The sequence below is a fragment of the Sparassis crispa genome (assembly GCF_003851025.1).
Source record: "Sparassis crispa DNA, contig_000004F, whole genome shotgun sequence".
Taxonomy (NCBI): Eukaryota; Fungi; Basidiomycota; class Agaricomycetes; order Polyporales; family Sparassidaceae; genus Sparassis; species Sparassis crispa.
In genome coordinates this window covers 1,127,487-1,141,789 of record NW_020939751.1, presented here as the reverse complement: position 1 = coordinate 1,141,789, position 14,303 = coordinate 1,127,487, and the positions used below count along the sequence as shown (strand labels likewise).

Sequence of the window (14,303 nt, the reverse complement as noted above, 5' to 3'; positions counted from 1 at the left end):
ATATTTCTGTTAGTTGAAACTATATCTCCAGGCTATTTACGGTACTGTGTCAAAAGAATATGCACGACCGCTCAAATCTCAAGTCATGCACATTCGACGGTCATCTGGTAACGTCACCGGTGCTTCGGCAGACCTCTCCTTGAACTACAACGTCGACAGAGGTCTATCTTCCCAAATCAAACTAGGACTTCCGCAGATCGCCAAATCAACGTTGACCAATAGGTCATGAGAACGCTTGACAGGCCACGCCGGCATTTTGCTGACACTGAACTAGTTATGCAGGAACTGCCTTAAAACGCAGTTCCAGAGCGATGCCTTTTCACCAGCGTCTCTTTATTAATGTCTACTACGCGCATTGCCATCGTCACCGGTGCCTCTCGAGGAATTGGAGAGGCCATCGCCTTGCGTCTTGCAGAAGATGGGCTTGACGTTGCCGTGAACGATATTCCTTCAATGGCAGAATCGCTCAAAGCGGTTGCCGAGAAGATACGGCGAAAAGGCAGACGCTCTCTCGCTGTGACTGGAGACGTGTCGAGCGAAAATGATGTGAAGGTCATGCTTGATCAGGTCGTAGAGACACTCGGCGGACTGGACGTGGTATGCATTTGTGTCCAAATGAAGTACCGCATACTTATTCTGAATACTTTGTTGACTCACAGATGGTTGCAAACGCAGGCATCACCGTGTTGAAGCCTGCTGTCGAGAGTCTGCATCTTGTCTTCTTCGGAAACTGCGATGCTGATCGAGGGCCGCAGTTTCTGTCGAAGAATATGATCGCGTTATGTCTGTCAATGCTAAGGGTGTCTTCTTGTGCTTCAAGTATGCGGCCATCCGAATGATCAAACAGGGACGGGGCGGAAGAATTATAGGTCAGTCATTCTTGGTACTGCCTAGCTGCCACGTTTTGCGCGTATTGATCAGTCATCTCCAGGCGCTTGTTCCTTGTCTGGCAAGACGGGTAGGTCTCGGAGCACCCGCCAACGCAGGCACTCGAATTCATGAGCACTTCACACACGCAGGAATGATCAACCTTTCTGCATACTGCGCATCAAAATTTGCAGTACGTGGACTTACTCAAACTTGTGGTGCGTCCATCTCGGTCTTCTTTTTCTCATTGAATTCACGGTTGAGCTGGTGTTCTTTCTCAACACTGCTTTATAGCGCTTGAATGGGCGAAGCACAACATCACTGTCAACAGCTATTCTCCTGGTTTTATTAACACACCAATGTGTGCGTCCGAACGTTGATGCACAGTTACAGACCTTGACAGACCTCCTTGGACAGTAAAACAGACCGATAAGGACGGAAGTTCAAGCACAGTAGGTATCTCGCCATTGTCCTAGTGAAACGTAGTTCATTGCAGCTGTACAGGTGGAGAAGGTGGGTTTCGGGAAGGAAACTCCAAGCGCACAGCCCTCCGTCATCGGAGATCTGGTCTCCTACCTCGTAAAACCAGAATCTCAATTCGTCAGCGGTACGTGGCGTAATCTGTACGTAGCTGTCAAGTTGGCTGATCGAATATGTGGTGACTAGGCCAGAGTATCAACATCAATGGAGGCATTTTCTTCGACTGAAAGTCGCATCCGGAGAGCTGTTAGCTAACAAGGCTTGAACGTAACTAGCGAAACTCTCAACTAGCTCCCGTTTCAACTCACGCTCAGAACATTCCCGTTGCGATCTATATGCTATGTCTTGAGCTACTTTGATGTTCGCCATTTCAGCGTTACCCCTTCCTCTCATGCGTACCTGGAGCTCTGGTCGTGACGTATCTCGGTTTCTCTGTGAGACTTACGTGCATACCTCACAGCATACAAATGCCTGTTAGTTTTGTGAGAAATGCTCCTACATGAAAGACCTTTCCGAGACTGTTTCTGTCGAGTCCAATGATAGATATTTCTATATTGAACTAGATAGATGTTATACAATCTCAAAAGTTTAGTTCCGCTTCCCTGAGCCACACAGAAAATTAGACGAGTAGACGCCCCCAGTACCACCCGCTATGCAAACAACTTCTTATACGCTTTCCGCTCCTTATCTTTCTTCTCCTTCTTCCGCTGGCGCACCTTCTCCAGCTCGGACAGGATCGCCTTGTCGTCCTTGACGAGCTCGTTCGCCTGGACAAGGTCCTCCTCCGCTGCGTCGTCCTCCTTCAACACGCCGCGTGCGAGCGCGCGGCGGTAGAGCGCCTTGGCTGTTGCTGGGCATCAGCACATGTCCGCTGAAGCAGAGTGGAGTGTTCCCCTGGAGCTTCCTCCCGAAGAAGGGGACGTACCTTTGTCCGCATCATTCAGCTGCAGATTCTTCAGAACGCGCTCCGTACTCCGCAGTGCGATGAGCGCGTGCGCGGCGCCGCCCGCGCGGAGCGCAGCAAGCGCAGAGTTGAGCAGGAGTGGCGCCATTAGCGCGTCGAACGAGTCCTTCAGTTCTGGAGGCGCGTTCTCCGGAAGGATGGGATGCACATCTAGGTATCGTACAGACTCTGCACACACAGCAACAACACCGTAGTCATTTCACATTAAATCAGGGATACAGAAAGGAGAAATATCAGCGACGCACTTTGGTATTTCGACAGCGCTGCCTCGGCCCTGCCCTCCTTGAAAAGCCTGTTCCCGATCTCGCGTATCTCGCGAGCGATTTTGAGAGCAACTTCTGGGTGGTCGGCCACGTCCTGGCCGTCAACGGGTTCCTGGTCTGTTGGAAAATCCTCATACGGATCTCCGTCCTCAGCGGCGCCGGACGCGACCAGGGATGGGTCGTCGGGCGCTAGCTGCCCGCAATCCGCAATGACGCACGGCTCGGTGGGGACGTCGCCCGAGGCCGTGGGGTGGTTCTCGAGGGCGCGCACGATCGACTTGCCGCGGATGACCTCGCCGAAGACGACGTGTTTCCCATCGAGATGCGGCGTCGGCAAGCAGGTAATGAAGAACTGAGAGCCGTTCGTGCCCGGGCCGGCGTTTGCCTGCGACGGGAGGTGTTGAGCGTGTGCGAGCGGATGAAGAGAGAGTAACGCACCATAGAGAGCAGGAACGGCTTCGTATGCTTGAGCTCGAAGTTCTCGTCTTCGAACTTCTCTCCGTAGATCGACTCGCCACCCGTGCCGTTGTGATTGGTAAAGTCACCACCTTGGATCATGAAACTGCACGTACGGGTCGATCACTGTGTATGATGTTTGCAGATCTGGGACATACCCTTTGATGACACGGTGGAACGTCGAACCCTTGTACCATAGGTCCTTCCCTGCTGCGCCTTTGCCCTTCTCGCCTGTACATAACGCGCCTGTCCATGTAACACACATCACAGACTATCCGCGACAATCAAAAGAACAGAACCCACGGAAGTTCTCTGCAGTCTTTGGGACTACATCATCGTACAGTTTGAAGACTACACGCCCCGCGGATTTATCGCCAATTGTGATGTCGAAATACGTGAGAGTGAGCGGTTTCTCGGACGCCATCGCGAGATTTTAGATCGCGTATGCCTTCGGACACGTTGAGTGAGTTTCTAGGAGATATCTAGCACACCAGTCCAAGCTAGCATACATACGCTGCGGTTGAGTATTTAGCTCACGAGTGCCAAAAATCAAGGCAGAAAGAAATCACCAGAAGTTTCTGGGCTCCGGAGGGCCGGCTGGTCACGCCTCCGATTCCGGCCTTCAGGCACCTAGCACAAGGTTAGGGTCATACACGCTAGGGTTGCTATCCATCCTTTCCCGAAATTCACTCTTTTCTGCGAAATATACATGCATGAGTCCAACAAGGACATATAAGAGAGCTCTTTCTCAGTTCGGAAAAGCACACCCTCTGACTGGAAACACTAAAGGTAATACTCAATCATTCATGACATGTCGCGGCTGTTGTTATGTATGGAACGCTCCTATAAAGCCTTCGGGAAGCGCGTCGCAAACGAGTCCGAAATTTGAGGCTTGGAAGGCAGCTGGCAGGCAGACACAATTGATGATACTGGAGAGCCCGCAACTCACACTAATCCTATGCGTGATATGTCGTATATTGGGGGACTGCATTCAGATTGACCTGCTGACGAATATTCTAAATATGCAGTGAATTCGTGGAAAATAATCCCGAGTGCAGTACGAGCACTTTCTGAGAACATACAGCATGCTAACAAGTCGAAATATTCGGGGCTCAACAGATGGTAGCAACCTGCTTCAGGCCCACGAACGCGTTTGGTGTTCCCTCAGATACCTGCTTTCTACTTCAAAATATGGACGATGCCTGGAGGCGTGACTTCAATGCCGATAACGTCACATAAGAGATGGAAAACAAACGTACCCAGTACTGCTCAAGTTAGACCATCATACATTGGAGAGTGCTAACTGCAAGACAGCATTAGATTCAGTCCTTTGCTCCTGAGCAGGACAATTAATACTTATCGTTGTCACGAACCCTTCCTGATGAGTGCAGCAAGCGCTGATGACGGAGGTTCTATGCGGACGGTCTTGCAGTCATGGGAGTTGCGAAGGTCCATCATCAAACAGGGCATTGCTTATCTCCTGCCAGTGGCCAGTGACGTCGGGACTGAGAAGACTTCTTGACCCGTATACAGTATGCCAACTCTGCTGAATCAATCCACTCAATCCCAGATGAAACTCCTCTTTACAGAAAGCTAGAGCTCAATCTGGGAAGTATGAGAGAATTGCATGATAACAGAGAAACAACTAAACAACTGCGCGCTTTAGTCTTGCCGGAGGAAGTGAAGAAGAGTTTTGTGAGAAGGGGAAGGCCGACAGACGCTGGAGTCTTGAAGGAGCCAATGGAAGCCTTTCTCACGCTCACAAACTCTGTAATCAAACCACCTTACCTTCCCTCAAATCGTGTACCACCATCACCATTCCAAGTTATCAAACTTGCGCTGCCGTAACGTATGCCAGCGTTGCGGCAGCTGCATACTACCATTGAAAGAGATATTCCGTTATCCGTCTTGTCGAATCTGCCGCACGCATCAAGGGCGCGCGTGCAGACATGTGGTAAGGGCCCTTGCACGGTCAAGTTCGTCAGGCTCCTCATGGTCTTTCAACATGGTCATTCATCGCGAGCACATGGACCGTTGCTTGTAGGGCGGCTCTTTACGTGGAAGGTTCAGTCTCCTCTGCGCTGATCACATTGCACTGGATATAAAGCTGGGATCAGTGGCCCAGTCATCTATCAGCACCCACCTATCATGGACGTTTCGTCAGTATCTGCCCACCCGCCAGTCGCCACAGATCTTGAGTTACCGGGTTATGCTGCAGGCAGCGGTACATCTGGATACAACAGAGCCAGCGGTACCAACACGGGAACAAGGTCCCGCACGGAGCATCGTTATACTCTCACAAACAGCAACAAGAGGCGGTGGCTGACGCTGAAGGTACCAAGCCACTCTCCCACCCCTGCCCATCTCCCAAGCCTGTTCGAAGACGAGGCTATTGCAGGTGCTGTCGAGCTCAATCTCGAGAGGGAGGAAACGATCAAATCTATCACAGTTGTGGTCAGTTAGTCAGTCCGTCTGTCTTGATGTTATCGTGCTTCTCCACGGTGGGACGTCCACATACACATGAAACGCGTGAACCTACTCATGCTTCATCCGAATGCATTTCCAACGTCTTCCTCCTAGCGTGTAGCCGCACGATCTCATCTTACTCTAGTCCATACTTACTATGACGTTCTCAGATCCAGGGCCAGATGACCGAGTCCACAATTAACGTCTACAATTTCCTTAATCTATCCCAGAATCTATACTCCGCACCATCTACTAATCCTGCGGCGTCAGTTCCTTCCTTATCCGCAGGTGGGAGACTTCGCGGGATGCATGCGTGGACGTTCTCGCTCACCATGCCCCCGCACGTCACCCTGAATCTGGGAGGGGGCTCGTCGAAAGCTTACCGTCTCCCTCCGTCGTTCTCGGAGCGGATGGCGCGGGTGCACATCCAGTACAGGCTAAACGTGCGCGTCCGTCGCGGGAGGTTTCGTGTGGACAGCGAGTGCGTGAAATTAATTTGGGATGCCTGTCACTGATGTTCACGATGCATGAACAGCCTCGGGACTGTCTTCTCGTACACGCCCATTACACAGCCCGACCCGCCATCGATGGTGCGTCAAATTGCGTACATCGAGCGCAGCCCGCTCATTGGACCTGACGGGGATCCAGAAGGCTGGTTTGCCTTGAATCCGGTGATGATACGAGGGTCGATTTTCAACGCTCGCGCCGTATAAGTGACTTGCACGGTGAGCCTCACATGAGGTCAGGCAGGGATGTGATTCCTGATCCACCTCCGCCAGCTCTGGCTCGCGAAACCTGTAGGTGCTCTCATGTCATCCCCCCATGCCTATCCAATCTTTGTGGACACATCCGTCAGCTGTGTTATACGAGGGGCAGTGTAATCCCATGCATGATGACAATCGAGACCGGGGATTCTCAAGCCCTCGACGTTTTGTCGTCACCGAAAGCCGTCATCGTCCGTTTGCGCCGACACATCTCGATGGGGTTAGCGAACATCAGTGACATGAATAGTAGGAGTGTCCGTGGCGTGCCGTACGAGCCTACAGTCCAGGACGTGAAGACAGCCTTGTGGTGGGCACCTGAAAGCCGAAACGCTAGTGTATCTAAGCGAACCCTTCACGGAGAGATACTTTTAGGCATGATCTGTCCGTTCTCAATAACTCGCTGAAGTTGTGACGAGAACACGTCATCGTTTCAGGTCTTGCATTGAAGCCCAGTTGCGAGCTTGGTGATTTCAAGCTTTCGGTGAGTGTCGCCTAACGAGCGATAGCTATGTCTGCCGGCTTCTGATCCGGCCGTAGTACTCCGTGGCTCTGTATCCCCTCAAGGCAGTCGCATTCGCACACGCTGAGGACTGTGAGAGGCCTCTACAGCGCGAATTTGTGGGGATTGCGACTGCATATTCGAGCGGTCCGCGGCCGATCGTCTATTCCCCTCCGGATTACGATGACACATATCCTAGCTCCACAGGACAAGCCGCAGGATTCAATCTGTTCCGGGGAACATCATAGCGCCTCCTGCGATCTTTTCCCGTGCCACGTGAGCGACTGTGGGCGTCCAAATGTTTCTTGAGCGCTGCATTATTCACCATGTTTGTACCACACCTCGGCAATTTATTCCCGTGCGTCTGTTCGATCTTCGGTGTGCTGGCTGCGCGACTCGCTATCTCTGGAATGACTCGATCCGAAAGCACACGATCCACTTGTGACCCCGAGCCCGACAAGAAATCATGTTTCCTCTTGCGCATTTGTCAGTGTCGGGACGCTGACTGATGCGGTCATTCGAAAATGCAGCATACCAGACGCAGTCTCTGTGCGTGTCAACATACGTGTCAGGATCCGGCAGGTCAGTACCCCCGTCGAGCGCCATGGGGGTGTTTCAGTGAGTGGCTTACGCAAACTGCTTTATGGCTGCACTTGACGACGGGCATCACTGTATGCAGTGAGAACACCGCTTGTTCCTCCCGTGAACGCGTCGCGTTCCTGCGCAGCTGCAGATCCAGAAGCTAACGTCGTACCTGACAGAGATGTCCTCCGAACTTCGGTTTTATCTCATCTTATATCCACGGCACTAATTGTGGGATGCCAAACACTATTCGTAGCGCAACTCTCAATTCCGAGTCGGCGTATTGCGGAAACCTGCTCGTGTTGACTCTCGCCACGCGTAAGGATCCAGCGCTGGATTCTCTGCAGGCTTTGGATGAGGTGCTGTGCCTTTTCCATCAAAAGTTCCGTGTCCGGGCGGCGTGAACACTTGTGTTTCCAGTCTCTAATTCTGCGTGTTCGCGCTGTAGGTCCCTAACGCCGATGCCGGGTTCTGCGGTGTATGATGCGATTCTGGCGCTGTCTTTGGAGCTCCGGTTTCTAACCTATCAGCAGGTGGACTCAGTACATCAGAGTGCTTGTGTACGTGCCTTATCTGGTCTATCTTGTTTTCTGTCTGTAGGCGCAGCAACGTCGAAAAATATGGATATCCTGCACTGCGGAAAAGCTGAAGTGGCTATGAAGTAGGAGACGCGGACCCCATGCTCTGATATAAAGGCTCGTCCGTATCGCAAGCTTTGCATCATATCCAATCTTTCGTTAATTCTTTCATACTAGCTTTCTTTGCCTTCACTGAGATCTTGCAGCAATGAGTGCACAAGTGCGTTCTTTGGCATTGCTGCTAACAGTATGTCTCAATTGATCTTCATTCATGCTAGGCGAGCACGAGCCAGAATCCCCACGAACATACCGACTCTGAGGATGAGTACGACACTCCCAGAACCCCTCGTCGTACTCCTATGGCTTGTCAATTTTGCCGAGGTGCGCAACCTGACTTTGCCAGCTGTCTATCGTATTGAATCTATTCTAGGCCGCAAACTGAAGTGTGATGGCCGCCAGACTTGCTCTAATTGTAATCGTCGAGGTATACCGTGTACCTATGTCCCAGTGTAAGTGTCTATCTTTGTTTGACCTTTAATTTTCAGCTTCACGAGATATTGCAGCGGACAAACTCCGAAATAATCTACTAGCAAGATTGCAAGTAATCAGGACAGGATCCTTCCCACACACGCACATCTTACCTTCTCTTAATCTAATTCCGAATCTAATCCCGCTGTATCTCGTAGTGCTGTGTATTTCGAACTGTCCTACATTCGATACTGCTGCATTTTTATTATTGCTCGTCACGCTCTGCTGTGCTTCATTATACAACTGTGATTATTGTCAATGTGCTTGCAGTACCCGGCATCATTCTACAAAATACCGCAGGAAATTGCGCTTGCCCACAATCGATACTGGTATGATCGAAGTATCGTCGTCCTTCAGAAGCACCGATGAGAACTTGGCCACTTTAGGCAAGGAAGCTCGGTCAATCAATGAACGTACGTACGAAGGGTGCACGTACCGAGCAATTCGGTCCTTGTCGGGGACGACGAGATTTGACCGATGAAATACAAGAAAGCCGTTATCGATATCCAGACCTTTGATCGGTTTATCAGTGGTTACACACAATAGCGCTGGGCAGTCAACCACGACACACGTTCACCGATTCCTTAGGGAATTCATTTAAAAGCTGGAGGCGCAGATGATCAGTCAGTGCTTGGCGGCGCTACCGTTAGTAATCATACCTCAAAAGCTTCATCTCTACTAGTCATTTGGACGCATCTTGGATGCAAGTCAATGGGGACGACCGGCTCCGGCAGTGCCGCCAGCAACTGAAGAAGACATTCTCCGACTGCCAAAGCAAACCGAGATTCTTTGCATTGCTCTACACAGTCGAGGTCGGCCCCTGTATCCAAGCACTGTGTACACGCGTAAGCGATTTAACTTGCTAGGGAAACCCATCCATCACTACCTCATGTATGCGATCAACAAGGGCCTCTTCTGCGGCTTCCACGAATAGTCCAGCCTGGGATTTCTATGCCATCTTAGTGGGTGCATGAGAAACCAATGCAATATTACGTACCACCTCAACAGCATTGCTCATGAGCCAATTCACTAATCGCATAATCTCCCTGGGCGCCGCAACGGCAGCGTCTTCTGGTAACAGCTCGTCCGCCGTCCTGAGAGCACGAGCGGGTCTAGGCAGTCGCGTGAGCTGGGCAAGGGTCATGGCAAAGCAGGTACGCTCTAGAAGCGTGAACCGGTGAGTGCGGGTGACCATGCAACAAACACGCAGTTACCATATTGCCCGTTAACGGAGATAAAATGATCTTTTCCCAGCGCCACATGTAAGATGAGCGTCCACTCAAGATCGACGGGTCCCATGTTGAGGCGAGAAGCTACACGATGGTCCACGTACACGGAGAATGCGATAGTTGTCTTCTCACAGGGCAAAAGCAATCCCTGCGAGACCAAAAACAATAAAATTTTCAACTGCAGGCCGATAAGGTAAAAGGACCTCGTACAGCTTTTGACTGAATCTCAAGCCACTCGGGGTCTACAAATTCGCGTCAAGCACTCAGTACTAGCGTAATAACAAGACGGCTGAAATGCACTAACTGACAGCCGCTCCGGTGCTTGTTGAAACAAACCTGAAGGTACACGGTATCTGTCGGAAAAGATCGCAAAGAAGTCGCCTTGAGGAGAAACAATGCATACCTTCCCAAAGTTCTCAAGATCTACGTGTTTGGTCATGCGGCGTTTGTAACTAATGAAGGTACTATTGATACAAATCCAATACAAAGAATCCAGAGAAACGGCTCACGAAATCTTTCCGAAGTCGATGCTTGTACTGCTGACTCGCACTCTTGCTGAGTTGTCGTCAGAATCCTCCATACTGGCAACATCGCGCCATAGACCATGGATGAATGACTCATATGTCACCATATTGATTACAGGAACCTGCAGTTGGAGAAAATCCCTATGAGCCTGAAGGACAATATTGTAATGCCAGCGGAAGACATAACACACTTCAAGCTCGAACTCAGCGGATACGGGCCTATGATCACTCATTGTGATCTGCGGGCAACTGTAATAATTAAGCTGCCTGATCGTTATCGGCGATGAGGCCATGTGCAGTACGCGGTCCGTCCAAGCAGGCTTTCGCCTGCACAACGTGAACAACGATGCCTAATTTGGGAGACTGGGCGCGTACTTCATGTCATATCCCCTACTATCAGTTGGAACACCCGAGGTGAAGCGGTACGACCTGCACATGACGATTAGAAAAGTGGAACGCGGTTTGCGCCATGCGAACCAACATACGGGATATGGGTGATTGCGTGTTCATGGAAACCCTCGAACGCCTTTCCCGTGCGCATTGCCAGCCCTAGCTGCGTTCCAACTTAGCGCCCATGATGAAACGCAAATCGGTCTGCCAACCTGATCAAAGCTCAAAAGAACCCTCAGATCTTTAATCCCGAGATCGGAGGAAAGAAGGGTCCGAACATCAATGTCAGGGAGATTAATTCTGTAGTTGAGATCTGGTGGTACATGTTGAGCAACTGCTCCCGAGCTATGCCGAATTTGACACTGACCACCCTGATTCATCATTCCAATGAGTCGTTGGGCGCGTCGACCCGAGCTTATTCAGGACTGTAACTCACCATCCAAAATAAAGCGTCTGTCTCGAACACGCTAAGCTGGATAGTTGCGGGAACATACCCTCTTCCCTGGTCCAGTGAGCCAGCCACAGGAATTCCTGAATCAAAAACCAAGCGCTTTGACAAATCGTGGAAGTCTGCATTGCGCCTTTCGTACATCTCCTCGAACGCAGCTAAATGTGAGTTTACAAATGTCAAAACTGTCGGCGGCGGCCTTGGGCGGGTGGCGTGAGATGCGACGACCGGGGTGAACGTCAAGCGTATCGCCGTGGCGCCTTTGTTACCCTTAAATCGTCGTCAGTGCATAGTTGCATATGGAGTCACCGTGCTTACCATTACGCCCATTATACCCGCACCCACTGACGTAGTCTTGATGTCACCAAAGCACATCTTGAGCCGCTTCTTGACGATGACAACCAACAGCATTCCAACGAGTTGTCTAGAGGTAAGCTGTGCATGCCGAAGTCAGGTCCGCAGTCCATAACACACAAATCGTGGCAGCGGCATCCCGCAATTGGGAGCAGACTTCTCATGAACACCTCATTGTGAGCTCCGTCCGCAGTCCACAATTTAACAATGGGATCAAATGTAAAAGCATGCCCATAAAGTGGCAAAATCTCCGTAACCGTACACCACACCACATCCAATGATCCTTACCTTCTCATACAGCACGGCTTTCTCACCGAGACCTGCAAAAGCCGCCATGCACCACGCGTCTTCGCGCAGGGTTTTGGTCGAATAGAGCAGCGCTTCCGTGGAGAGGTCAAGTTCCTGAAATGCCAGAACAATGAGATCGGGGTCTGTTGAGTCCTCTAACGAATCTATTCCGGGTTCTGGGCGATTCTGAACCACTGTGCCGGTTGCAGAGGCAGTGGATGAGGAGGGCGTAGAGTCAGCGGTTGTTAAGGTTTCAACTCTCAGTGTTCTAGTACAGGTTGGGCCTTCCGAAGTAGAATTCTTGATATCCTTGCCTATCACCCTCTATGAGTAGTTCCTAGGGAGAGTGATATGAAGAGCGCACCAGATACATCATCCATGGGGTCCTTCACTACTTCGCCTAACGACAGGGGAGAAATTTCCGCGAGCGGAGGGATCAATTCCGTGACACCAAGCATTCTTCCTTGGACCCACACAGAGAGATCTTGAGAAGGCATCTTGCCATTCACATTGAATGTGCCCGTCCGAATCCTGAGAAGATAATGCCTTATAAATTATATTTATCCCTGCTCGAGCCCGCAGAGCAATTGATTCTCTTGAAGAATACTGTGTTGACACACCTTATGGATGCTTTCTCATTGCACTTCTCTACTAATTCCTCTCTCACTTTGTTGCGCATCCAGTCTTCTCTAATCAACGCAATATCAAGGGCCTCGTCGCCTGGGAAGCCCGCACTTGCTGGAGACAGGATCGTGTGCACAGGCTTGTAGCTACCGCGCAGATCTGGCGGAATTGGGGACACTAGATTTGCGCGGGAACAAGTTCGGTAGGCAGCATGTCACGGCGAAGAATAAACGTACACAATGGTGGCTGGCTGTCCTGCAGCAGATAAGGTGCGATCCAAGAGAAAGTCGTGGCAACGTCATATACGGGTTGTGCGGCTGTGTATGGAGAGAGGCTCGTTAACACTTTAGAAGTGGAAATGGAGGTCAGAAGTCAACAGGAAGACATACGGAAGGCTTCCTTCAAATGTTTGCACTCTGCAATCACTGAGCGCAGCTCCCGTATGTTGTCTGTCAGTAAGGGAAGAGGATCCACGGTTGGATCGTGCCCAGCCTTGATGGTGAGCATGAACTCTAAAAATAATATGTGAATGTGTCAGTGGATCTATGCATGATACATGAAGTAGCAAGAAATAACCCAGGAGAATTTGAAGGATTGGTCATACCTGTCCTTGGCCTATTGAGAACTGCACCCGCAGAAAGGTCAACGGGACCACGACGAGGTTGGGCCATGGAAATGGAGAAGGTACCAACAACTGGAAACACGTGCTCTATTGTGTACTCAAGGGAATTGTTTGAGTGGAATTGTGTCTTGGGCTTGAATACAAAGACGCTAATAACGGGAATAACATAAGTCAATATGATCATTAGTCTGTAGAGAACTTCTCAATGCCCTGGTCATTGAACAATGTTTCGGCTAACTTCAGGACAATAGGACCTTGCAAAACTTCGAGATACGCGAAGAGCTCTGAGACCACCCCAATATTAAATGTTTCAGACCGTGTTTTTTACTGTAACTGAGCACCCGATTGCTCTACCAGGGAGTTGTGAGACAAATTTGAACCAAGCCATGATGATGTCAGGGGTGCAGTACGGTTTCTCATTAGGTTCTCCACATTTCTGGACGATTCCTATCCCTGGAAGCTGCAAGGCTGAGGTATACTACTCTATACCGTTCAAAACAGCGCGAAGACCACAGAAAATGTGTAGCTTCGCGAATTTCATTGAGGAAGCCACGATACCACACTCACCATCCTTGTTCACTACCACTGTTTGAATCGAGATGAGATACAACGACGAGTATCTTCTTCGCTTGTCTGTCCGATTTGACAACAACATATTCAGAGGTCTCCGGGTCTCGGTTGATGGGCACGAGAGTCGTCTCTAGCGCGACCTTGACGACTTCTGAAGGACGCAGGAGTGACTGCAGCACCGTCTGCAACGAGACAGACATTTAGGGACACGAGAGCATCCGTTGTGAGCCTGTGACCAAAGGCTTTGTGGAATTGTGAATCTTAGAGCTGGGAGTCTTGTTGAAGTCTGGCGCTGGCCCGGGAGCGCTCAGCGGCCAAGCCCGATGATCGTATGCACCATCCAGATAAGGTTGCTGTGACCCGAATGTTTGGAGTGCCACGATTTGTTGATTTCCTGGCCACTGAACTGGCCAGAACTTAATACCATTACTGTTCCTCACACAATTTCCATGTCACGTCGAGGCGAGGATAACCTCTGCAGACCTGCCTTGGAATGGAGGAAGCCAGTGCCGTGCGCTTCCTGTCGTACTGGCTCAGCTGCACTATTGACCGCGCCCGTGAGTGAACTTGCATCTTCAATGTTGGTACGGTCACTATCGTCATGTGGCCACAAGTCAAATTTGCGTCCTGACGCAGAAGCGACCGAGAGCAAGTTGTATCCCATGTGCGAAGATACCCTGATAGAGAGTTTCTCTCCTCTGCGGTTCTCAATACCGCTGTAGTAGTTGCTGGTGCAATTAACTCGACCATCACCTACTTACCCTGTCGAATCCTTTAATACAGATGGTGTCGTACTTTTATCAAGAA

The 14,303-nt window shown here is 50.6% G+C and overlaps 5 protein-coding genes across 5 annotated transcripts; 3 read left to right on the top strand and 2 right to left on the bottom strand.

Annotated features, from left to right (window-relative positions):
* Positions 1-339: 339 nt before the first annotated feature.
* Positions 340-1,574, top strand: SCP_0503940 (Versicolorin reductase; the record flags this gene model as incomplete). Its single annotated transcript, XM_027758458.1, has 9 exons — positions 340-597; positions 660-705; positions 756-869; positions 932-958; positions 1,020-1,085; positions 1,162-1,230; positions 1,285-1,319; positions 1,372-1,474; positions 1,534-1,574. The coding sequence occupies 9 exons, from the start codon at positions 340-342 to the stop codon at positions 1,572-1,574; spliced, it is 759 nt and encodes a 252-aa protein (XP_027614259.1).
* Positions 1,575-1,997: 423 nt separating this feature from the next.
* Positions 1,998-3,454, bottom strand: SCP_0503930 (Peptidyl-prolyl cis-trans isomerase D; the record flags this gene model as incomplete). Its single annotated transcript, XM_027758457.1, has 6 exons — positions 1,998-2,191; positions 2,273-2,479; positions 2,557-2,959; positions 3,013-3,136; positions 3,189-3,276; positions 3,334-3,454. 6 exons carry the CDS (start codon positions 3,452-3,454, stop codon positions 1,998-2,000), a joined length of 1,137 nt encoding a protein of 378 aa, XP_027614258.1.
* A 1,427-nt stretch (positions 3,455-4,881) lies between these two features.
* SCP_0503920 (hypothetical protein) lies at positions 4,882-7,007 on the top strand (the record flags this gene model as incomplete). Its single annotated transcript, XM_027758456.1, has 11 exons — positions 4,882-5,025; positions 5,075-5,189; positions 5,249-5,484; positions 5,667-5,977; positions 6,032-6,086; positions 6,145-6,151; positions 6,211-6,221; positions 6,276-6,293; positions 6,353-6,632; positions 6,695-6,741; positions 6,798-7,007. 11 exons carry the CDS (start codon positions 4,882-4,884, stop codon positions 7,005-7,007), a joined length of 1,434 nt encoding a protein of 477 aa, XP_027614257.1.
* Positions 7,008-8,127: 1,120 nt separating this feature from the next.
* SCP_0503910 (hypothetical protein) lies at positions 8,128-8,501 on the top strand (the record flags this gene model as incomplete). The annotated part of the gene is made up of 4 exons (XM_027758455.1): positions 8,128-8,139; positions 8,198-8,300; positions 8,350-8,428; positions 8,483-8,501. The coding sequence occupies 4 exons, from the start codon at positions 8,128-8,130 to the stop codon at positions 8,499-8,501; spliced, it is 213 nt and encodes a 70-aa protein (XP_027614256.1).
* A 225-nt stretch (positions 8,502-8,726) lies between these two features.
* Positions 8,727-13,696, bottom strand: SCP_0503900 (DNase I-like protein; the record flags this gene model as incomplete). The annotated part of the gene is made up of 24 exons (XM_027758454.1): positions 8,727-8,827; positions 8,884-8,959; positions 9,019-9,051; positions 9,107-9,280; positions 9,334-9,396; positions 9,445-9,608; positions 9,662-9,824; positions 9,887-9,918; positions 9,981-10,029; positions 10,080-10,128; positions 10,186-10,322; positions 10,392-10,527; positions 10,576-10,629; positions 10,686-10,753; positions 10,803-10,903; positions 11,023-11,308; positions 11,357-11,473; positions 11,681-11,994; positions 12,045-12,211; positions 12,301-12,481; positions 12,541-12,621; positions 12,694-12,816; positions 12,909-13,075; positions 13,494-13,696. The coding sequence occupies 24 exons, from the start codon at positions 13,694-13,696 to the stop codon at positions 8,727-8,729; spliced, it is 3,039 nt and encodes a 1,012-aa protein (XP_027614255.1).
* Between the last annotated feature and the right edge of the window lie 607 nt (positions 13,697-14,303).